Source organism: Melanaphis sacchari, unplaced genomic scaffold, assembly GCF_002803265.2.
Source record: "Melanaphis sacchari strain LSU unplaced genomic scaffold, SCAv2.0 Contig65_pilon_pilon, whole genome shotgun sequence".
NCBI lineage: Eukaryota > Metazoa > Arthropoda > Insecta > Hemiptera > Aphididae > Melanaphis > Melanaphis sacchari.
Genome location: NW_020271469.1, coordinates 2260506 through 2285222, shown reverse-complemented (window position 1 = coordinate 2285222; position 24717 = coordinate 2260506). Strand labels below are relative to the sequence as shown.

Here is a 24717-nt window from a genome sequence, read left to right as displayed (position 1 = left end):
TGCGTCCTCGGTCCACAACTATAAATCCCATTTAAGATAAAATTATCAAATAAACCTTTCAAGATATAAATTTGAGTGATTTGACGATGATCGAATATATTGGTTCAAATATCTATACAACAATAATACTTTATTTTTAAAGCTACGGTTGTGGAAGATTGAAAACGATGGGAAAATTGCATTTCAACTTCTATAATGATTTATGAAAATAAATAAATAAAATTTGTCATAAATAAAAACAACACTTTTAAAAATAATTAGTACACTTTTCCTAATTTAAGGGTGTAAACTAAAATAAAATATATAATTATAAATAAGAATCAAAATATATTTTTGGGATAAACGCCAGTTCAATTCCTCGTAGTGCACCCTGAGTAACTGGGACGCATTAGAGCTATGTCAAAAATACGACCTTTTTTCTTGGAACGTACACGGAAAACTCCCAATATAATATTCAATTATAAACGAATACACTTTATAATCGAATTGTCAAACAGTTTATTACACCAAAACAAAATAGATGTTCAATACGATTTGGTCGCCCTATGCGACCGCACAGTTCACAGTGCCTTGAACTTGCCCCTGTGGGTACGAGATAAATGAAGACGTAGAAGACAATAGTGTTCATAATTTTATTATATGGCGCGATCGGTTCTATTATCATAGTCGTATTGATTATCTCGCCAATTATCTGAGTAAAGTTGGGCTTAGGATAGAGCGGTGGTGGTCACCTTTGCCCATTACGTGAAGTACGAAAATAAAATATATATAGTAGCCAAAGCAAGTTAAAGATTAATTTGTGAAGTTTGCATTTCCGATTGTGACGTCCGCTGAAGCTGAATCGTATCAACTATAAGTCAATAGTTTGATAATAGTTATTAAACTATTATCTGATAAAACACAGTTTTGTTAATATGTAAGTATATTTACTGTTGCAACACGCCCACACAGAACAATATTTATCTTATCTACATTTCAAAATAAATGTACGTTTTTACAGATATTGACTATTGAACCAATTAGCATCAAATTTTGCCCACATTATATTTTTTGTGTTACGGATGAGAGGGGGAGTGTATTATTATTTATTATATAATACGAGTATTTATGACTTCAATAATAAATATAAAAAATGTTAAAAAATTCGATGAGATTTAAACGGTTTTTTTGGTACCGTATTTAATAATACACTGAGTCATGACAAATAATATTAAAAAAAAAAATATATAAAAATATTATACAATTGAACATTTTTATATTCCAATAACCGACTAAAAATATGTACCTATTTATAATATATATTAACATAAATGAATCATGATAAATAATATACGTAATAGTTAAAATCATCCTCGACAAGTTTTGGTTTCAATTTAGTTGAAATTTAAAAAAAGTTTTGTAAAATTTTTAATATATTTTGTCATGACTTTCGACGTGTTTATAATATATATTATATATATTATATTTTTGCTTTGCAGTGGTATACTTAGGATTTTGTCTTTGGAGGAGAGAGGACCAGAGGAGATATGTATTTATATTTTATTCCAAGTCTCCTCCTCCAAAGTTACCTTAAAAAATGATATAATTTAATAATCGCATAATAAACACAAAATAAATTGAAAAAAACGTAAAATTTAACTCGTTTACCGAGAGGTTGAAGTTTATAAAATGACTTATAAAAATACACAAGCATATACATTATTTGTGAAATTTGGACAACATTACTTTCTTTTATTATTTATATACATAGGTAATCATAGTTATTAATTAGTAATATCTTTAATTAGAATCCAATTTTCTTATTGTTTTAGACTACCTACTTGCATCAATGACTTAATTTGGCATAATTTGAATATTCCAGTCAGTGAGATGTACAACCGTCCAAAGATAATATTCATCTATAGTATAAGTAGGTAGGTAGATAAATATAGTTTAAAAAAAAAAATTAATAAGTATATAATTGATAAGGCACTGTTGAAACCTTAAAAGAATCGTGTGCGTATTAAGAATATTATAGTGATACAGCGTCTGTCTAAGGCATGAACCGCAATAGAAGAACCAAATAGACGAATGCGAACACCACGAAACATATCCTGTCGATCACCTTGGCGAGTTTATGTCTCTCGTTTAAATCAGCGGTCTGTGCGATCATTTCTTCGGATTCGCAGAGCATATGGCAATCGGACGGCGAATCCTGCAATTAAACAAACGCATCGTCAATAATTATTATTTCGTTTATCCTGCCATCCTGCGGCGATATTAAATGTCTAAAATCGGCGGGGTCGTTGCTAGTACTCACGTTTATCTCGATACCCAAGTACACCAGGTAACCGGAATGAAGAAACCAAGTGATCCCGTGCGGCAGTGGTTTGTTCACTTTGGACATGCATCTTAGAGCCATGGATAACACTGCGGTGACGGTGATAAGTGCCAAACTGTAAGTGTAGTAAACAACTAAGGAAAAACAAAATATTTACATTTTTAATGACATTCGGCATAAGTGAAGAGCGTGTGCGAAGTGTTCAACATTTATTTCAGCAAAAATACTTTTAGGATTTACACACACCAATTTCTTACTTTCAGATACTGAGCAAAATGATGAACGTATTAAGTGTACATAAAGATGTTTATTATTTTGTGGTGTCAACTGTTAGTAAACAAAACTTTTTACACAAGAAAAAATGTTTATATCTTCTTGAGGTTGATTTTTGACAGTATAATATTGTATCCAGTTTGATTGTTTACAGTCAAAAATAAAATATGTTCAATAGATACTTATCAAAATAATCGGTCAAAAATAAAATAGCGATCGGTAATAAAATAATCGGTAATGATTTCATATGATAATATATTACGTAGGTATAAAATATTTTAAGGTTTTTGGCAAAAAATAGTTTAAGCCAACGTATTGTTATTTACTAATGATAATAAAAATAAGTTTTAAAATATTTTTATAGAAATTGAGATGGACACATCGTCTCAGAATCGTTTTTCGTATGGGATAATTTATCATTGAACTCATATTTAACACATAAATTTTAGCTATCAAGAAAATGATTCAATGAATCGAAATCTACCATACAGCTAAGTGTCTTCCCAGTTTTTTTTTATTTTGAAACGTTGATGTGTACAAATCGAAGTCTAAATCAGTAGTTTCTGTGTTATTATTAATTTAACTTTATATTTTTAGGATAATAGTTTTTAAAAATGGTTTTACATAGAATAGAAAACGTTTATGTATTGTAGTATTTTGACAAGTACCTACTAGTGTAATACTCAAACCATTTTTATTAATTAATTAATGATTAAAGATAAGTTCAAATAAGTATAATTTTCAAACCATTATAGTCCATATTTAAACCATTTATCATTAATTACGTTTATGATTATTTTATTATTCAGAAAACACTCGTTTGAATTTTGATTTATACATATTAATATTTTAATAAAAAAACACATATTAACAATTTACAGTAAAAATGAAAGTTCTCATTAAAAAATAATAATACCTAACATAACTACCTAATCGCACGGTAAGACAATAATCAGGCGGCGGACGATTTTGCGTTTGCAAATGTGGCTTCTGATTGGTTCTCCAAACTTCTGTTCATAGGTCTATAGCGCTATCCTAAATGTGATCAACATAATATACCATGCTGCAGCGATAGCTCTAGTTTTTGTAAACTCCTTACTCTCTGTCAAAATTTTACATTTTGTGTTTATTGTTTAAACGTTATTTTTTAATATAACTATAAATTATAAATAAAGATGACAGATGAGGGATTTATATCAATATTTTTCCACGAAAAAGTAAGTGAAAACTACTTTAATACTGATAAAAATTAAAAACTGAAAGATGTAGCAATGTATAAAAATTATTTAGTTTTGTAATTATTATTTTTATTTAACGTTAAATATAATGCTAGTAGTTATATAAAAAATATTGTATTTTTCAACGAACGTATTATGTAGGTAGGTATTATAATAATTTTACCAAAATCTTAACAAATTTCATTAAAATGTTCATTAATTCATAAATGTTAAAATGATAATTTTTACCAACTATGTAAAATAATTCTATGTTGTTCAAAATAAAACTAAAATAGGTAATCGTTTTTTTTCTTAGTCTAATTATTATTGGGATCTACAAAATATCGTAATAATACATCTGTATTTGGCTGTAATTAAAATAAAAAAATAAATATTAAGAATGTATATAAAATCATAAGAAAATAAATCTAGAGTACAAAAATTGTTTTTTATGCATTGCAATGCCGCACCGTTATCAAATCAGTTGACGCATTGAATTTTATTATATAGCGCGTTGCAGTGAGTTGTATTCACGTGACTGGCCATGGTTTTAACGTGCTCGGAGTTTTTTTTTATATTCATCAACATTTTTAATAAAATCATTTGCTTAATAATTTGCAATAAAAAGGGTTATTTTCGTGTTACAAAGAATATTGAATCTCTTCAAGACACTTTTTAAATGGTATAAAAATGTAAGTAAGTATTTAAAAATCATGTCAACATGGTCTCAAGTTATCTTCTTAGAATATTTACAAAAAAAAAATAATTGAATAAATATGTAATACAAAGAAAAAATTAGGATGAACGGACGAACATGTTTAGTGAATCGCTCTATTTATGAATAATATACTGATATAATAATATAATATGCATATTAATCAATATTATTAGTCATTAGTCATTACGAATAATATAAATTTGTATTACGGTTTGTAATTATATTAGGTTTGAGTAATTTATTTTTATTTTTTTTATACATACCAACCAATGGAACAGTGGAAGTAACGATTGGCACTTTTGAGTACACGACCATAATGGCTAGAGTGACGAACAGCGCGTTGAACAGGTTCACAAATAACTTACAATGATTGTCGGTGTACGGGAGCCAAAATGTTAGTAAATTAAACGAAATACTGCCTGTAGAAAACAAAAATTGGCAAGGAAATGTTAATAACTATAGTTTACCCAAAAACGAATTGATAAAATCAACTGAGTATAACTTATATATACGATTGGATTTGTTATTTATAGTAAACTTCACGATTAGGTACATATATCGTTGCACATTTTCATGATCATAAGACGTACAGTAAAGTAACCGTGAAGCATTTTTATTATTTTTAATAGATTTTGCTCATTGCGCTACTCGCGAATAATATAAAATGCTATTACATGGATAGGTCTATTTTAAAACTGGTAATTTAAATGAGTTAGACAGTTACTTAAGTATTATAATACAGGGCCAAATATAAAACTCCTATTTGAATAACTTTTTTATCTGAAAATAAAAGATAGTGTTAATATCCTATAGTGATCTTTTTACTTGATGTGATAAAGTTTGAAATATCTCAAAAGTTCAATTTTTAATGGAAAAAATATAACTTTTTATTCAAAATTGGGTAAGTTTTTTTTTTAATTCGATTAAAAAGTTTGGAAAAGTTGATAAGAAAAAAATAAAAGTCAGTTTTATATTTAGTTAACGTTTAGTTAAAAATTAATTCTCAAAGTTATTATTTTTATTGCTAAAAGTTTGTACTTTTATTTTTAAATTATTTTCTTTTAAATTTTTGGCTTTTGTGGTATTCATATACATTGTATAAATCACCTACTTCTATAGAAATTTACCAAACCTTAAATAAAAGGACTTATTTGTAAATACATAAGGGTAGCTTGAAATGTTGTTGCCTTAGAGTCTAAAGGAAGTGTAAGTTCCTTAAAACATAGATACTAAATTATTTTATATTATCTAGTCATGTTGGAAGTTAATATAAACAAAATATGTTATAATGAAAATAATGTATTATTCTACTATTTATAAATTTATTTAAAATAATAATAATATATACTTAAAAATGAACTTTTTGAGAGCTTTTTTTTTATTTAAAAAAAAAAAATAATTTCTCAGTTTCTTTTTTATACAAAACAAGTATTATGCCTCTTTCCTTCAAAATAAATTGAACGTTTCTGAGGGCCGGGTGTAGGGGATTAATAGTTTACTAATTTTGCATAAATTGGCTTCATGTTTACACTTAAATAACTCGCAAAGTTGCAACATTTAAATACATTTTTATTAAATAATATTAAAATAAACTGCAGGTATGATGATAAATCACTGAAATAAAGAAATTATGGTAATAATGTAATCATTAATCAATGACCTTAAACATTTATTGTGATCAAAATATTACATATTATATTTAAATGCATAAGTAGAGTAGAATAGTATGTACATCGTCCAATAAACGTACAGGTAAGATTAATCTATTGATAAAATGCGTTTATTTTAATTTGATTGATTAACATTATTATCCTGCTTAGTACATAATTAGTATTTCAAATTTTTAGTGTTATTAAAATATATTACTTTATACAACTCTAAAAAACAATAATATTATAGTATAATATAATAATCACATTAGAAATAGTAAAACCTTTAACCTACAGGTTAAATGTCTACACACATCTATAGACATACTTGTAGTAGTATGTAACATTGTAATAAGTATTTTTCGAGGGATACAGGAGGTTACTATATAGACTAATGATTAGATAGTTTTTAATATTATCTTGAGCACATGATTTATAAGTTGTCCAAACTCTATTTTTAAAAATAACTGATCTTATGTCATTTAATACTTTTGGTAAATAAGCACAGGCCATATACAACTATTCTCTCTGTGCTTATTTTTAATCGTATCGACATCTATGTATATATGCATACATATGTGCGTATTTATTATATATTACATAGCTACTAAAATCGTACAATTTTAATTGTTTAATGAGATTTAATATTATTTTTGCGAATGTGGAGTAAAAAAATAATAACAAATCAGCTAACAAGTGTAGAAAACATTGAAAAGCATTAAATTTATCCCACGTCAGTTATTATGTTAATATTATAAATGTAATTTATCATAATTAGCTTATATTATGTTAATTTATAAAATTATTATTTTATGCATAACATTTTCGAGGATAGCTTCGTGGTTTAAGCTCCCCCGAGCAAATTTCATACCCTAAGAAGTTTAGTTCGTCTACATAATAAAAATCACGAAGCTCTTCCCTTTTTCCTCCCCAAAAATAAATAAAATCACTTATCAACAATTTATGATAGAATTTATAATTCTCGTCACATTATATTTGATCATGCCATGTATATACATAGACTGATCGAAGAGATAAGTAATATTTAATAAACTTATTGTCTCCGATTGTCAATCAAAAACAAAAATTGGGGGTAAACTCACATAGTGCAGGGAAATAGATGACTGATTTATAGGAATGGACTTTCCGCCTGACGGTAATGTTGTACTCAACGTCGATATACTGTTCGTCTGGACAGCAAGGATAGTACCTGGCGTGCCTCTCCTTAGAAACGTTAAGGATGTCCCATTCAGTGTGCGCGCTGGCTGACACTTCCACCTAGAACATATTGTATGATGGTACCGTGACGAAGATTGAATCTCATTAGGAGCTTATACATATTATAAACGTACTTATATGTATTATATAATCCTAAAACGTGTAATTAATGTAAAATGTAATACAGGGACGTCCGGAAAATTTTTGAAAGCAAGTTATATGCAATACACTAAAATTGTACCTTCCACCTTATTTTGACTTAATTCGAATATAAAAATTAGATATCTAGGTATGTATAATTTAAAGTAATTTATATTTATATTTTAATCAATAAGCTGTTTATTTTTACGATTTTCTTTGTCATATTAGAATAATAATATTATTAGAAACCGATATAGGTACCCATAATTTTTGCACCATGCACATGCAATAAACACTATTAAGTGGTCGTACAAGCTGGTATATATTATAGTTAAGCTCCGTTCTAATTCAATAATATAGAATCGAGGTTTTTTCATTTGTCCTACAATTGCAGTGTCGATTCTTCGTCATGCTGGAAACGCAGTTGAGAGCAGTCTAAAATCCGTAGTAATGAGAATACGGAAAAAAATGATTTTTCAGAATTAGGAAAAATTTCTCCCTCTCATTATCTCTTATTCGTAGAGGATACAAATGCATTCTGGACAACGCTGCAGATGTGCAATACATGTAGGTCGGAATAAAGTTAAACGGAGATCACCAACCCCTTCATCACCGTCGATGGTTAGGTTCAGTTCTCTGCCCAAGTACAACCACGACCCGAGTTTTAAGACTCCAGTCTGTGTGTCGTGAGGCCAGTTCGTCGTGTCTGTTTTACAGTGTATAGTGTACTGTACCGGTTCAATCCATATCACTCCACCGTTTCGGTTTACCACGCTATTAACGTGCGTCCGATCATCTTCCATGTTTGCGTCGACGCTGAAAATTTAGCGATATTTGTTGGTTTTTTTTTTAAACATTATGTTTTGAACAACAGAAGTAATTTTCTAATATACCTACTTGTTGAATGCCATGACGTCCGGGTGCCAGATTTCACGGTGGTCGACTATTATGGAATTTAAATATTCGTATTCATTCGAATTCCAAGCTAACCGATTATCGACCCAGTTCTACACAAATAATTATACATTATTTTTTGTCGAACCAATATTATATAATACGGGAGACTTTTCCCCAATTTTAACTCGATTGAAAAAGTTTCATATTATTATTGTCTTAATATTATATGTATTTGCTAGGCTGGGATATACAAAGTGTATATATGTATTATATAAAATACCAATATATATTTTATGAAGTGTATAAATAGTGTACATTAAAATATTAAATAAGATTTAAAATTGTAAATATTTAATAAAAACAAATTATGAGTTAAGTTTATTAGAACGAGTAAGTTAAATGATAAAATAAAATCATGTATATCAATCAAATATGTGTTGCAAAAAAGGTATAATTATTAAATAATTTAATAAATCATATAGATTGTTAAATGTTTATAGGTTTCATTTTTTCTCGTAAGTCAGAATTATCACTTTGATATAATATGCAAATAGGTACAAATGTACAATATTGAATAAGAATTAATTAATTTTTAACAAAGACGATAACACTATACTCGTAATAAGACTTAATTAATAACATTTCTCGTTAAAAAATAGTTTAATCTTATATTGGATATTATGATTTAGATATTTTTAATTAAAAAAAAACACTTACCGATATGAACCATGTGCTTAGTATCATTTGAGATTTTTCATAATTCTATAAGACATTAAATACGCGTGATTACTAATTATTGAAGGATTAAACACTTGATTTAATACGCAAAAATAAAAATATAATATTTACCAATTCTGCACTTTTTATCAATATTCTCATGTTCACTTCTAAAGCGGTATTATCCTTGGAGTCAGGTTTTACTACTTTGTCATAGTTTTTAAAAATTTGTTTTCTCAAAATATTTTCTACTGTTGAATTGTGATTAAATAACTGGATTGACTGGACTTGAAATTATAAATATAATTTTATTATATCTATCAATGTATCTTTTTATTTATAAAATTACGTCTGATCAAACAAATTAAATACATACTACCTACTAGTGGCGTATTTAGGTTTTTGTCACGGGTGGGGGAAATATGACTTTATAAATGAAGATACCAATGATAATATTGTACAATATATTATAATATTTTAATTTTTACAAATTTAATTAGTCATCGATAAAAAAAAAATATTTTATAAATAATATGATGACTATAATAATTATTTGTGTGTATACAGCCTATGGAGGGGAGATTTATTTCCTTGACGCCCTCCCCGTAAATACACCACTGCTACCTATTATTGATGAGGATAATAATAAAAATTCTAAATACCTAAATTATTTGTTTTAAATATTATATAATAATTATTATTAATTATTATAAAATATTTACCATCATTGGTAAAATACAAATTTTAAATTACTTTTTCATATCTAGTCATTTCAAATTGAATTGTTTCTAATTACCTTTTTAGAGTGATATTATTCTGTTTGTAATATTTGGTATAGTTTTATTAATATATACGTAAAAATAATTTTAAATATTAATAGATAATTATTATTTAGGTAATTGTGGAAATAGGGAGACTATATCAAATTTTAACTAATGAAAATATAAATATTTATAATTACCTTATCTTATTTTTTAATTACAAAATTACAAACAATATAAAAAAAAAAAAAAAATTGATAATTCTTTTAATTAATTTAATATTTTTTTTTATATCCTGTAATCTATAAAATTTACAAATTATCATATTGAACTATTTCAAAAGTAAAATATTGTAACAACATATTATTAGTTTATATAGGAGTCGAAGTCACTGTCTTCAATTTCCACGAAATTGATAAATGATTTTAAATTATTAGCGGAATTGATTTACATTGATAATATATTTATATTTTTAGGTTTTTAAATTGTATAAAATTGAAAATTTTGAGTACAATTATTATTTTTCTAGTATAGTCTATAAAACAAGTATAGATAATTTGGAAATATTTTAAATCACTATTTATCACTATTATCGTTATTTTTTTGTATTAATATAAATTTATACATAATACAGCCCAAGTAAGAATGCACATTGAGTAAATTTAAATAGTAAAAATTAATTTTTTGTAATATTTCTATTGGTTACGTGAAATAATTATGCTAAACAATGTATAATAACGTGTTCAAACTTCAAAGTTTTGTAGCTATAGGCACTATTTATTTAAAATTATAAGGATCGTATAACAAATATAACTTGCAGCTTTGAATTATCTTTTGATTTTAATTTTATGGACATTGCTTACTTGCGCCAAACGCCCACGAGTGTGTAACAGCTTGTATAGCTATAAATAAGAATAATCCAATATGACAAGTGTTTAACATTGTTAAAAATTAAAAAATCATTTGCAATAAGAATCTACCGAAGTAAAAACAATTCGAACGGTTTTGAATGGTGACACGTTGTGCATCTGCGGAATACTGGACAATTTAGTTATAAACGTCTGTAATTATATTCTGTCCACTTGAGTACAGGATACAACATATTATTCAATTGAATGTGATCAGTTTAACTAAGAACATTGTCCTTGAGATCATATAATGTTTTTTACTGAACGTCACTGACTGCATGTGAAGAAAAATCATATCTAACTCAGTACGTATATATTTATGATGGATAATTTTGGAAGTTTTATGATATTTAATAGTGCATTATAATAGGTTTTTAAAGCTAATTCCATTGTTGTACGAAATAGGTAAATAATTGAAGCTGACCGCAGCCGCACTAAAAGAAGTTTTTTATTATAAATGTATTGGCATATTATTATTGTTTTGATTTCGAGTCACATTGAAAAATTGAAATAAAATAATTATTCTATCACATTCGTTTGATTTTGATTTAACGAAGACATTACAACGGTACTTTGAACATTTTTGTAGAATAAAAGTATTGTGATGAAAAATTCAAATTATAAGTAGGTTTATATAAATAAAAAAATAAAATAAAAATGTTACTATCGAAAGATAGCAGAATATAACTTTAAACTAAGGAATTAGAAAAAAATTACTATTTTATTTAATAGTTCTGTAATATTTTATAATATAATACATGTCTTCACTGATTAAATTGGTCTTCTTATTAAATAAAGAATTTGTGATGCCTATAATGTTATTGTTTTTATTGTTTAAATTACTACTTGGTAATTTCTTAAGTGATATTCTTTCAATTGTATATGTTAGCGGTAATGTATGTAATACGTTATTTTATTAAATAACTAGTTATTCTATAAAATTCCTAAATATGTTCGTTAATATATAAATTACACGGTTTTACTAGTTAATATATAAAATACCGATTGGGTTTTCGTTAATGTATGAAATTTATATCATTAGGTAGATATGACCGGGACTGGATTAGATAACATACAAAATTTGTTACCGTTGTTGTTATTAATAAAAATAATAAGATAAGATAGTATTGAACCACACCATTTGGAATAGACTAGACTTATTCGTGTGACAGTGTACTGCGAGTTTACTTACTAGTTAGTTTAATCATTTTTAGTGTTGTATAGTGTAATAACTAATAAGTGTGCTTTAAAATGAAAACCAAATTTGATACAATTATAAAAAATACAACAACAGAACGTAATAACAGCACGTTTTTGCTGAAAGAAAAATATGATTCCTTAATAAGTGAAGTGAAACGTATTAAAACAGGAAAAAAAGAATCGCCACGTGATTATTGGTTAGTACAACGGTATGATGTGATAGAAGTGCAAGGTAATGAAAAACTTATACGTCCAATGAAAGAAAATTCTGATATTATATTTTACGTCCACGACGAAGAATTATTTGATATTTTACTTAACATTCACCTATCTATTGGACATGGTGGTAGAGACAGAATGATGTATGAACTCAAAAAAAAATATAAAAATATTACTCAATCAAACGTCAAAATTTTTTTAAATTTATGTGAATCATGTGTAAAAAAACAAAAAAGTGAAAAAAAAGGTATCGTGACAAATCCTATGATTTTTTCTGAATTAAATAGTAGATGTCAATTAGATCTTATTGATTATCAAAGTCAAGCTGATGGTGAATATAAATTTGTGTTGGTGTATCAAGATCATTTGACTAAATTTTGTATTATAAAACCATTAAAATCGAAAAGAGCTGAAGAAGTAGCATATTGTCTCATAGATATTTTTACGGTGTTCGGTGCTCCAAGTGTACTACAAAGTGACAACGGTCGTGAATTCAGAAACCAAACAATAGATTCATTAAAAGAAATGTGGCCTGAATTATCTATTATTCATGGCAAACCTCGCCACAGTCAGTCCCAAGGATCAGTGGAGAGGGCAAATCAAGATATAGAGAATATGATAATTACCTGGATGAAGGACAACAACACAACAAAATGGAGTGAAGGGCTAAGGTTTATTCAATTTATGAAAAATAAAGCTTTTCATAGGGGGATAGGACGAAGTCCTTATGAAGCTATGTTCGGATGTTCCCCAAAAGTAGGAATTTCTTCAAATACTCCAGACAATATTTTGAAAGTTTTGAATACAGACAAAAGTTTAAATAATAAAATTAACAAAGATTTAGAGAAAAATAACTGTAAAATATGCAAACATATATTTATGGAAAATGAAGGGAATACCGAGGAAGAATTGTGTCAACTTTGCATAAATAAAGAAAATATTTCCAATAAAAGAGAAGAAGCAAAAAAATGCTTAGAACGTCAAGCTAAAAGAATGAAACTACAATCAGATATGTCTCATCCACCTGCTCTTCAAGGATGTAACGTACGAATCAAAATTCCAGATGTTGACAGGTCAAAATGTGATCCACAATCTATAATTGCAATTGTATTAGAAAAAACAACCGACGGATTTTATCGCTTAGGTAATTTTTTTTTAATTTTTTTATTAATAATTCAAATAATTTTGTTTTAGGAACTAAATACGGTATACTAAAACAACATTACGCGAGGTCACAATTTAGTTTATGCACAGAAAAGTTTATTACGCTTAGTGACGTTCCAGATGTAGATATTTGCCTTCGAAAAGCATCCGAATCCCAATCACTTGGTAATGGACAAGGGTTTTTTAAATGTACATGCCAACAAAAGTGCACCACAAAACGGTGCATATGTTTAAAAAATAATTTACTTTGTAATTCTAAATGCCACCCAAAAAGTTCCTGTACTAATAAATAAATTGTAAATTTAAAAAAAAAATTAATATTAATATTTTATATAATAATAAAACTTTTATTCAATAATAGTTTTCAATACATTAACTAAACCATTATTGTTAGTTTATAAAATATCTAGTTGGTATGTAGAATAACTAGTTGAAGTATATATTTATGGATTCATTCAATACATTAACTGAAAGTACCCGTAATTCTATAAAATAACTAGTTATTCTATAGAATTACGGAATTTCATACATTAACGCTAACATATACATACTATTTTTGGCGTCGAATTTTATTTTGATATTAATAAATTAGTTGATTATAATTTGGAAGACATCTTAATAATAGACATACACTGATTGTGTAATTAACTATCTAGTTTATAGTCTTTGTGTATGGCCATATTATTATATAATTCGTTATGGCCGTTAACATTTTTACACATATTAATGAGCATCTAGACTGTTATCTAATTAGTTTAGAATAATATCAGATATATATATATATATATATATATATATTTATGATATCGTAACATTTCAAAAATGTTATTAGTAAGATTTTTCATTTTTGGGTTTGAAGTATAAGATTCTTGAACTTTTTAGATTAGTAAATACAAAACTAATTCCAAATCAGCAAAAGGTAGGAAGGAAACCACTAATATTATTATATATTTTGTATGACCGACCACATCATAGAAAAAAATCTACCATGTGCACACTCTATTCTTAAGGTAAGCCACACGCCATAAAAGCAAATGCCCAGCAGTAAATGTGATTATCTATAATCAAAAACTGGTGACTCTTCCGACTAATGAGTATTTGTTAAGGTTAATATGAATACAGTTATAAAAAAGGTCATTTTTGAATACAAATTCAGTAGAAGTTTTATGTATCCAAAATTTATGTTCTGAAAGTAAATGAGGTAAGACAAAATTAATGTCATAGGATTTCGAAATCATACAAATATGTGAATTTTTAAAAAAAGGCCGTGAAAGTTGTTTTTTTCTTGCCAAATGTTCGGAAATTCCAGTCTCTAACTCTTCATTGCGATGATCTTTTTAGACATGTACAAATTGGTCGGTTAATAATTAGTAAAAAAATTGTTTGAAAATTTTTAATCAAGATCTTAAAACTAATAACAACATTGCTAATACTTTTAAGCGAACCATAAAGTAATTAAAAATAGAAAACCAAAAGCCAATTAGTAGATAAGATCTGTGGTATTACCTTACAAAGCTCTCGCAGATATTCATTCAGTAGCAACAGAGCTTCTGTTAATGTAAATTCAGCTGGTCAGCTAACTAATGGTGAATTTTTGGTGTAATACCTACGCAGTATACCGTTTGACAAAGATACCGCTCAACAACAGTTAGTCCGCGCTGTTTAATTATTAAATGTTAGCTTAAATCCAATAATGACTCGCTTATTTAAGTTTGTTATCCATGTCTACAGAGTAAAATAATTTATTAATTTTTTCACCGTTTGTCCTGTTTCTATTATTATACATATATTATATAAATCTGTTGGAGTGTATAAAAATTGTGCCTGCACTACATCTACGTTTGGTATCTATGTGAGATAAAAGTATTCCAAGTATAAACAATAAACATAAATTAAAATTAGAAGCATTTAAAAAGAAAATAATATAAACAATAACAAATGTAAAAATTTAACGTTGATGATAATATTTTTACACATAAAAATGTACTATAAATATGATGCAATTTGTGAAGTTAGTAAGTACGAAATATTTATTTATTTTTTGGTTTTATACTACAAACGTGGTTATCAACGACCACACAGAGTTAATAATTCACGGGGTAGCGCATCGTTATAGGTACCTACATGCTATTTAAACTGGTACGTGACTCTTAATCTGAGGCTAGTGGGCTTAAGCCCTATTGGCACCCTGTCAGTTTAGTTTATATAGCGTAATTTATAAAATTTTAGATAGATAAGTAGGTAATACAAAAATTTTGGTAATATCATGGTAATTGTCACGTGTTATTTAGTATACAAGCAATAATAATGTTAAATAAAGATTAGTTGAAACATTGGTTTTATTTATTTATTTTAAAATTAGAAGACGTTTCTTGTTAAATTATATTATTATTTATTATTGCATATTTTATTGTTTTTTTATTGAATATCAATACAGAAAGAGATAAATCATAGATATAGTGATGACTATATTGGATAAATATATTGGAAATATTATATATGTTTTGAATACTTTAACACCTATATAAGCGACGATATATGTTGGTATATTAAAGTTTAATGTTATTATATACTTGTAATATAGAATTATTTCTGATAAATAGATTAAATAATAATGCTTTATTCAAAAGTATTTTAAACGATGTTTTGAATTTTTTATTAGCTGTTCTTATGTATATTGTGATTATTTATATAATATGTTGTTGTTATTCATTTTATTTTTAGATTATTAATATGTACCTTGTTTTATATTATTTTCTCTAACACATTAAATAATATAAATCCTCTGAAATGATTAAATTGCGTATTAAAATTAGTTAATAGTCGTGTAAAATTATTTCGATTTGGGAGTCGATATTACTATTATTCTTGTAATTTTAGCTTTGTATTTTTATTTTATTCAGTTGCAATGTTGGTTATAGTTCTACTGAATAATTTTTATCTGATATATTTATTATTATACCTATTGAGTGCAATTATTTTTAGAAAAAAAATCTTTATAAGCTTTTTATATTCAAAAATATTTTAAAATGTGCGAATGAGGTTTGGAGAGTGTTATCAGTTTAAATTCTTGTAAAAACGGATTATCTTTAAATTTTTTTTTAAAATCCGGGTTATGAAATTTAATTCACTAAATACCGTAATGGAATAGATATATTTGGAAAGGGATAACTTAATAGTGATAGGTAATAGAATATTTATAACTCTATAGTCAAAAAGGGAATTAAATGTATTATTTACTGTATATTGATTAAATATAGAAAAGTATTGAGGTTTATAAATAAAAATTATTTTGTGATTTTTATTAAAGATATTAATTAAACGTTTACATTATCATTGCCTTGTATAGCGTATACTAGTAAACAAGCAATATAAAATACGATTTATTCTTAAGTTCTATTGTTATTAGTTCATAGTTGATACAATCATAATATAATTTGATTTGAAAATATAATTATATTTTTTTTGAAAAAAATAATAAAGCAATACGTACATATATTATTTGAGGAAGTATTACGAGACTACTAGAACATTTGCAAGAGCATATACATTTTCAAACAAATATCTAGTAATGAGGCTAAATTTCAATAATTGAATGTGATCGTAATTTAATTACACTTTATAATTGTATAATATTTAAACGATAATAATTTTTATAATGGTATTAAAAAGCTTATGTTCATGTTGAAATGACTTTAAATAAAATTTAAAAATATCATTATTTACATCAATTAAAACACAAAGCGTGATAGGAGAATAACATAAATAACTGAAAATATAATAAAACATATTTTATCGATTATTTTAGCAAATGCCTGTTTTTTGTCAAACTCTATGTATTGTAAATCTATTTCTTTGCCTTCGTTTTGAGTTCGATTGTTCAACGACGGTTCCTGCAAACATTTAAAAAAATGTATTTGCATTAACATTACTTGAACAGTCATATTCTATAATAATGTACATTGAACAATATTATTATGAACAATGTCTTTGTAATAATTATCGACAACATTAATTTATGTTCACCTCCATTGTCAGGAATTCTATAAATTTGGATTGAACGATGCTTGAAATTGGTTTTGAAAGAGGTTTCCCTGTTATCGTCATATTTTTCATTATCACTGATATTATAGCCGTAGAAACTATCAATCCGAGATTGTACGTGTAGTATGTAGCTATAATCGTTAAAAAAATAGATTAGTTTTACTCACATAACAATCATAATTCCATTTTTTAAATTAATTGAAATCATGTTTTGTTCAAATGAGAATATTAGGTACCATTTACGATCGAAACGTGTTATGTGATATACGTACCAATTAATGGGACAGTGGATAATATCAAAGGTATTTTCGAGTATAGGATTTGTAGAATGACGACAACAATTAATGCGTTAAATAGACTCATTATCAATTTACTTCTGTCATCTAGCGAAAGCCAAAACACCAGTAAATTCAACAGAGCTGTACCTGTGTGTAAAAAAAAAAAATAATAATAGTAACGTAAATCATCAACAATTAGTATTGGTTAGGTTACTTAATAACGCATTATATTATATTCCTTAGTCATATTATTTGAGGTAATGAAAATTTAAGTCATGTACAATATGCCCGTTAATGTTATTGACTGCAGCGCATATCGAATATAGGGTTCGGTTAGGTTTGTTTATAATTTCTATACTTATTCAGTAACAATCGCAAATTATTATCGATATAATGAAGTTGATATCGACAATTTTTTTAAGAAAAAAATATACTTGCATAACGCCGGTATGAAAACAACCGAATGATAATGATTAGTTTTCCGATTGATGGTGATGTTGTATTCGATGTGGTTGTATGGTTCATTCGGGCAGCACGAATAGAATTTTGTCATTTTCTCACTAGAAACTTGTAGTATTTGCCATTCCGAATGAGGGCTAACGATTTCGATCTAAAAAATAACAAACCGTAATTTTTGTTTTGTTTTTGTGTGGAAGTCGCCGTGCGTTTAGGTTATTATCGTAAGAAATACCTCGTGTGTAGTGTCTGTCAGATTTATCACTTTTGCGCTGTGCACCCATGATCCGACTTTTAACACTCCAGTCTGCGTATCGAATGGCCAATGGGTCATGTCGGCTTGGCAGTGTATCTTGAACTTCACGGGCTGTACCCATAATACGTCTCCGGTGTTTTTCACGAGACTTAGTGGGTGTCTGTACTCTATGGCATTGTCGTCTATGCTGGAACGATGTTAATGAAAAAAACATGGTTTTATCCCAACACTGTGTAGATAAGTATTGATTATTGGGGGGTGATCTTATGATTTCATGCAAGTTTTTATATAACATATGGATAATAGCCATCAAAGTGGATTGGTTTGATAAATGTTTTTTAAGTATCTACATAGTTTTATATTTTTGATACAGTTTTTAAATGTCTAATAAAATTGTATGTAAATTACTGTGTCTTTCCATTGTTTATCGTTTTGTTATTGTAAAGTTATAGAACCAACAAGTGGGATGTTTGTACAAAATGTTAGAAAATTCAAAATGCTTATTTAAATATTGAATTTATAAAAAAAATTTCATTTAAAATATATTTTTTTTTATAAGAGATCATAATTTTATTTTATTTTTTAGAATTCATCACTAATAAAATTTATCCCTCACTTGAAATTACGCATGTACGTATTATGGTGCCCATTTAAGAAATTATTAGTGCTATAAAACCCAACACTTGGACATACTTGTTGTAGGCCATAATGTCTGGATGCCAAATTTCATGGTGTTCTATTGGTATGTAATTGATTTTATCGTAATCGCTCGGATTCCATATCAGTCGTTCGTCATTCCACGTCTGCGGAAGGATAGAGTGTATTACTTACACAAATATCAAGTATAAATCCGGTAAAAATAATATAATTTTGACTTTAGAGCAATGTGATTCATAAAATATTTTATCACAATTTATAATAATACTCCGTTATACATGAACGATATAGGAGCGTATACAAGATTTTCTCGAGGAGGGGAATATGAAATAAATTTTTAGTGCTTAAATATATCATATAATAAATAATAATCCCACAAAAATTGTGTATAATATTTTTAATGCTGGTGCCTGGTATCCTAGCCAAAAAATTCTTTCATCATTATATAAAATTGGGTATAGCTATTGCAACCTTTTAACTTCAATTACTTTGTGTAAGGAATTTTATAACGATAAATGAACATAAATAAATTATACTTTTATTAGTTATTACACGTCTTATTTATTTATAAAATACATTCTTCTTTTATATTTTTTATATTTTTGTTATTATTGTGTAATAAATATGTATATTTAATATATTTAATCAATGGTAATTTCATTCACATCTTATAGGATAACAAATTTATAAGTAACAACTACTTATATACTGTTATACTGGGTCTTAAAAAAAGGATAAGGGAAGAGATCTATCCCCATATCATTTTCCCCCTTATAAATAAGCCACTGAAACGATGTGGGTATTTACTTACTATTTTTAACCAGGCGTAAATTACCATATGAGACTTTTCGTAACTCTGTGAAATTTCAACCGAAAACATGACTGGTATTAATTAGGTGAAGTTTTACAAGTTTTAATTATATATACTAGAACGTGAACTTAACCAATTCCACGCTGTTGAATGCAGTGTTAATTTTCATATGAACGAGTTTCTTGTTTGTAGCCGGCACCACTACTTTGTCGTAATTTTTCAACAGTTGTTTTCTCAACTCGTATCCAGCTGTAATGTTTTCATCTGGTAGTCCTGAATTGTCTGTTGACATATTAGTGCATTAATTATTAAAATCGTACTACATAATGCCGTAATTTACGTAAGTATATTATGTGCAAAAAGTTTTTAAATATTATCATAATTTTGAAGTTGTGCTATGAATTAAAATAATAGTTTATTTGTTTATTACCTCGTACATCATACATATTAACATGTGTATTAAATTAAGAATAAGTTAGCGTGAGTATAGAAAAATTCAATTTTTGGTGAATATTACTGCAGAATAATTTCTAACTTACTCGCATAGTATGTTGTAGTCAATTTAAGACTTAGCTCCTTAAGTTATTATTCAATATTAACCGCTCTTCTAATGTTACACAGTTATCGGCGTTAATAAATTAAAAACAAAAAAAAATCACAAGCTTTTCATAAAAACATTTCTATTTGTTCAATAAATGTTTTAAATGTTATAAAAATACATAGTTTTCGATTGCGTTCAGGGATTGTACTGTTAAATTTCTTAAAAATATCTTAATCACGATACGCATGATAATAATTATTTACCAATATCATTATATTATTATAGATATTAATTAAAACACTTAATGATAATCTATTACGGCGAATTATTACTGTGCCGATTTTATCAAACAAAGGAAATAAATTACTTAATTTAAAATAAAAATAATTTCTACATAATATTATTATTTCACAGTAACATTTTCCCGGTAAATAAAGTATAATACTACGCCTTCGAAATCACGGATTCAAGGTAATAAGTGTGTTTTTTTATAGTAGGTATTGAAAACCTATATTATTTTCACCGAGTGTAGGTATGAGTGTTTGACACGTTGTTCCCGAATCTCAGCCACATAACCGAGTCAGAGGCGTATTTAAGATTTTGGTGCTCTTTTTTTCCCCTAAAAAAAATCATCGGGAGGGGGGGCTGATCAATTTTTACACATTGGTGGTTTACATAGAAAAAAAAAGGTCATCAGATAAAAAAAAAAAGCTTAGCTCAATAATATCTTATTTTTTCTTAATAATATTTTTCTAGTGTAGCGCCTCCTTTAAAATTTGGCGCCTGGGGACAATTGCCCCGGTTCACCCCACCTAAATACGCCCTTGCGCGTGGTGTATTTTTTTTAGGTTTCCGTTCGTTTATAACACAGTATAATAATATAATGACTTATTTGTTGATTTACTTGAGTCGTCGGCTGCACAGTACGCGGCTAAAGTTATCAGGATCAATCTCAACCGTAGATAGCCTATCATATCTGATAGCAATGCCAATACTGAAAACCGCAAAAGAAAATATTCGGTGGACCGTAGTCGACGATGTTGTGACTGCCAATGATCTCGAATATTGTAGCGTTCAATTTCATAAGTTTGTTATAAACGCGGTATACATAAATCTTAACAATTAAGTTCTTTAACAGGATATGATCATATTATATTATATTGTACTTAAATAAATAAAATGAGGGTTTAAATTAAATCCAATTATCGTAAAAGTTTGTGTACCCACTTGTCGATTTTATTAAATGTATAAATATGTGTATCATTGAGTCTGGTACCTAGTATATGATGCATCTGTTGTGAAAATGTAATATCTATCTCAGTGGAGTTAAACAATATATATCTTCTGTACTATGATAAATGACGTAGTATGTTTCATTTTTATTGTTCAACGATAAGTATATGTAGTAAATTTTGTATTTAACCTCATAATTTAGTACTCTTCAAAATTTTATCGGAAAATTCAAGTTGTATACATCATTTTGAGTCAAAAACCACGTGTACTACGTCGTCGTTAGTCAAATTAATAAATATGTTATTATAATCCAAACTCAGCATGATTTTCTAATTTTAATTACTAATCAATGCCTAGTTTAAGAGACTGAAGAGTCATTGAAAAAAAAAACCAGGCATAAAAATATATTATTGATATATATTTTTAGAAACATTTTTCACACCAAAAATAAACCACGATAACGAGTTAATGGAAATTAATGGCGAAATTTCGATAACTAAGCTAATAACAATTAGGTACCTTAAATAAAACAAAATATAAAATTAACTATGTGAGGCATGTATATGAATACATAAAACTCATAAAAGTGTAACTTAACCCCCACGCCTGGCTAAATGGTACACATTTAACATCGTCTTATATTTATTGCTATACTGCATTTGAATGTTCACTAGATTAATCCATTGGCCCCTAGTATATTTCAAGAAAATGTTAACAAAAAAAAAAAAAGAAAAGATTTTGAAGAATATATACATGATATTCCATTAAAATTTGTAATTGAAATATTTTATTTAATTACAATTAAACCAATTTATTTTTCATCATTCTAAGTATCTAAATGTCTTATTATCTCCTATAATACTTTGTCAGTGAATATAAGTAAGGTTCAACACCAGATTCTATCTATTACAACTAAACCATATACATTACTAGTGCATTTCACGCAAAAATATGTATTGTTAGAATATCGATAAAATCATGAATTTTAACGTTGTTGCAAACACATAGAAAAATATTTCATTTTTTTTTTCAATCGTTTGATATTCTTAAATATATTTGACATAGAAACAAACAAAATCGATAATTTGTACTTTATGTAGAAATATACATACAATAGTTATTAATGTAATAGACTATAATATAATCTTTTATTATTTTATGTTGCAACAATTTCTTAAGTATATATTAATATTTGATTGACGAATTAAATTAAAAGTTCGAGTAAAACGTTGTTGTTTATAAACGTTCCAAATTCCAATATAATTTAATCGTTTTGTTTTTGTAATAATTTCTTTATGCAGTCAATCGTTCTGTAACCTCGGCCAAATAAAATTGGACACTTCATTGTCGACAGTTACATCGCCTGAACCATAGAATGTAGATTTTATTATATATGACTGCTGCTCAATTTGCTTATAATAATATAATATTGTAACAATATTGTTATTTTTCGACCATGTTAAAGGACTTGTTATTTTGTTGAAGATAAATGTCAAATATATACTATTATGGCATTCATTTGAAAAAAAGCACAATGCCGCAATGCTTTATGTTCTGTTGCGACATTAGTAAAGTTAACATGTCAGTTGAGGGATTATACCTCGAACCTTGCGTCTCTCATGTTTATGGTTTGAAAACATTTTGGAGTGTTCTATACCGTAATGTTGGTTCATGGTTTTTAATATTCACAGTTAATATGTTTTACTGCGTAAACAACACGTGAATAATAACGTCCCGCAGTGGCATATTATCCAAGATTTTGCTTACGAGTAGATGGTGGTGGGAGGCTGATAACTTACTGTGTAAGGAAGGATTAGTTAGTATCCACTATAAGTTTGATATTCTGATTCAGGTATCTACAATTTTAGACTTTTGCAGTAACCTTTTAATTTTAATATACGATGTTTATGCCTTATGTAATACCTTCATTGTAACACTGAAAATATTTTTATATTTTCAAGAAATATTTAGAAAAAAGGAGCTGCAATTTTTTCAGTCACTTACGTACCCATTGAAGGTAAATGTTTAAAATGATGCTGTACTGTCACAAAAAGCGGAATTTAATGAACCGCGCATAGATTATTGCAGGTAATGAACAATACTATATTGTTTTTTCTTACACTTGTCGTGATACTCATTTAAGAGTCCATCCAGTTCAGTAGTGAAACTTTACGATAGGCCTACTTTATATACCTAACTAAAACAAATTATTATTTCACTAGATTATTGAGTCCTCGGCTATGTGGTTGACGAGTTTTTATACACATTTTGTGAACAATAGCTTTGTAAAACTTGTTGGTAAAACAGATAAACAATAGAAAATATAAATTTTTAATATTTTCAAATATCGTGATCTGTAAAAATATGAAAAATATATTTTCGTATAATATATGCACGATTAAATAATCATTTCATTATATTTATCATTAATCTTGAACTGATTAAAAAATATTTATTAATTTTTTGAAGTTACTTTCCAAACTTCTAAAAATGTTGATTAAAATAAAAAAATATTTTACGACTTAAGTGGCTAATTTATATTTAAAATTAAATAATAATGATTTAAAGATAGTTGATTTAACTACGTTACTTGAAAAGAATTTTTTTTCAAGCAGTTAAATTTAATACAGTAATACATCAAAATCATCTCTAAACTACATTTATTTTAATTATAAAATTAACTAATTAATTTATAAATGTTAGGAATCGAATAAAGTAAATTTATTTATTTATTTATAATACTTTGTTGTTTCTATTTGTTATAACCTCTTTTCCGCACATAAAACTAGAAAACTTAGCGTACGCTTTGTACTAAAATTTAAATATGATTTTTATAACATTTATCAAATATAAAATGGTTTTAATTAATAAAAAAATATATTTTGTATACTTAATTTAAATTTAAATTTATATAATAATAAAAAAAGAATATTATGAACTTGTTTTATTAATAGATTATTATAAAAAAATAAAAATAAAATAATAATGATATTTTTAAGCTGTCTGAAGTTCATTATGTTATTACTAAACATCATTATG

At 26.9% G+C, this 24717-nt stretch overlaps 2 protein-coding genes across 2 annotated transcripts; one reads left to right on the top strand and one right to left on the bottom strand.

Moving 5' to 3' along the window:
• Positions 1-1702: 1702 nt before the first annotated feature.
• LOC112600660 lies at positions 1703-21497 on the bottom strand. Its single transcript, XM_025347949.1, has 18 exons — positions 21350-21497; positions 20038-20186; positions 19905-19949; positions 19130-19239; positions 18416-18623; positions 18163-18334; positions 17719-17871; positions 17429-17577; positions 17143-17295; positions 10775-10859; positions 9283-9437; positions 9151-9195; positions 8434-8543; positions 8139-8352; positions 7281-7455; positions 4792-4947; positions 2300-2454; positions 1703-2194 (listed from the first exon to the last, which is right to left on the bottom strand). The coding sequence occupies exons 1-18, from the start codon at positions 21417-21419 to the stop codon at positions 2033-2035; spliced, it is 2466 nt and encodes an 821-aa protein (XP_025203734.1). The 5' UTR covers positions 21420-21497; the 3' UTR covers positions 1703-2032.
• Positions 12059-13514, top strand: LOC112600513 (KRAB-A domain-containing protein 2-like). Its single transcript, XM_025347755.1, has one exon. The coding sequence runs from the start codon at positions 12071-12073 to the stop codon at positions 13430-13432; it is 1362 nt and encodes a 453-aa protein (XP_025203540.1). The 5' UTR covers positions 12059-12070; the 3' UTR covers positions 13433-13514.
• Positions 21498-24717: the final 3220 nt, after the last annotated feature.

Coding starts and splice junctions, on each gene's coding strand:
- LOC112600513 (XM_025347755.1), top strand. CDS start 12,071: ATGAAAACCAAATTTGATACAATTATAAAAAATACAACAACAGAACGT.
- LOC112600660 (XM_025347949.1), bottom strand. CDS start 21,419: ATGATAGGCTATCTACGGTTGAGATTGATCCTGATAACTTTAGCCGCG. Junction 19,950..20,037: donor CATTCAACAGCGTGGAATTG/GTTAAGTTCACG, acceptor GAAATTTCACAG/AGTTACGAAAAGTCTCATAT. Junction 8,353..8,433: donor GACGTCATGGCATTCAACAA/GTAGGTATATTA, acceptor CTAAATTTTCAG/CGTCGACGCAAACATGGAAG.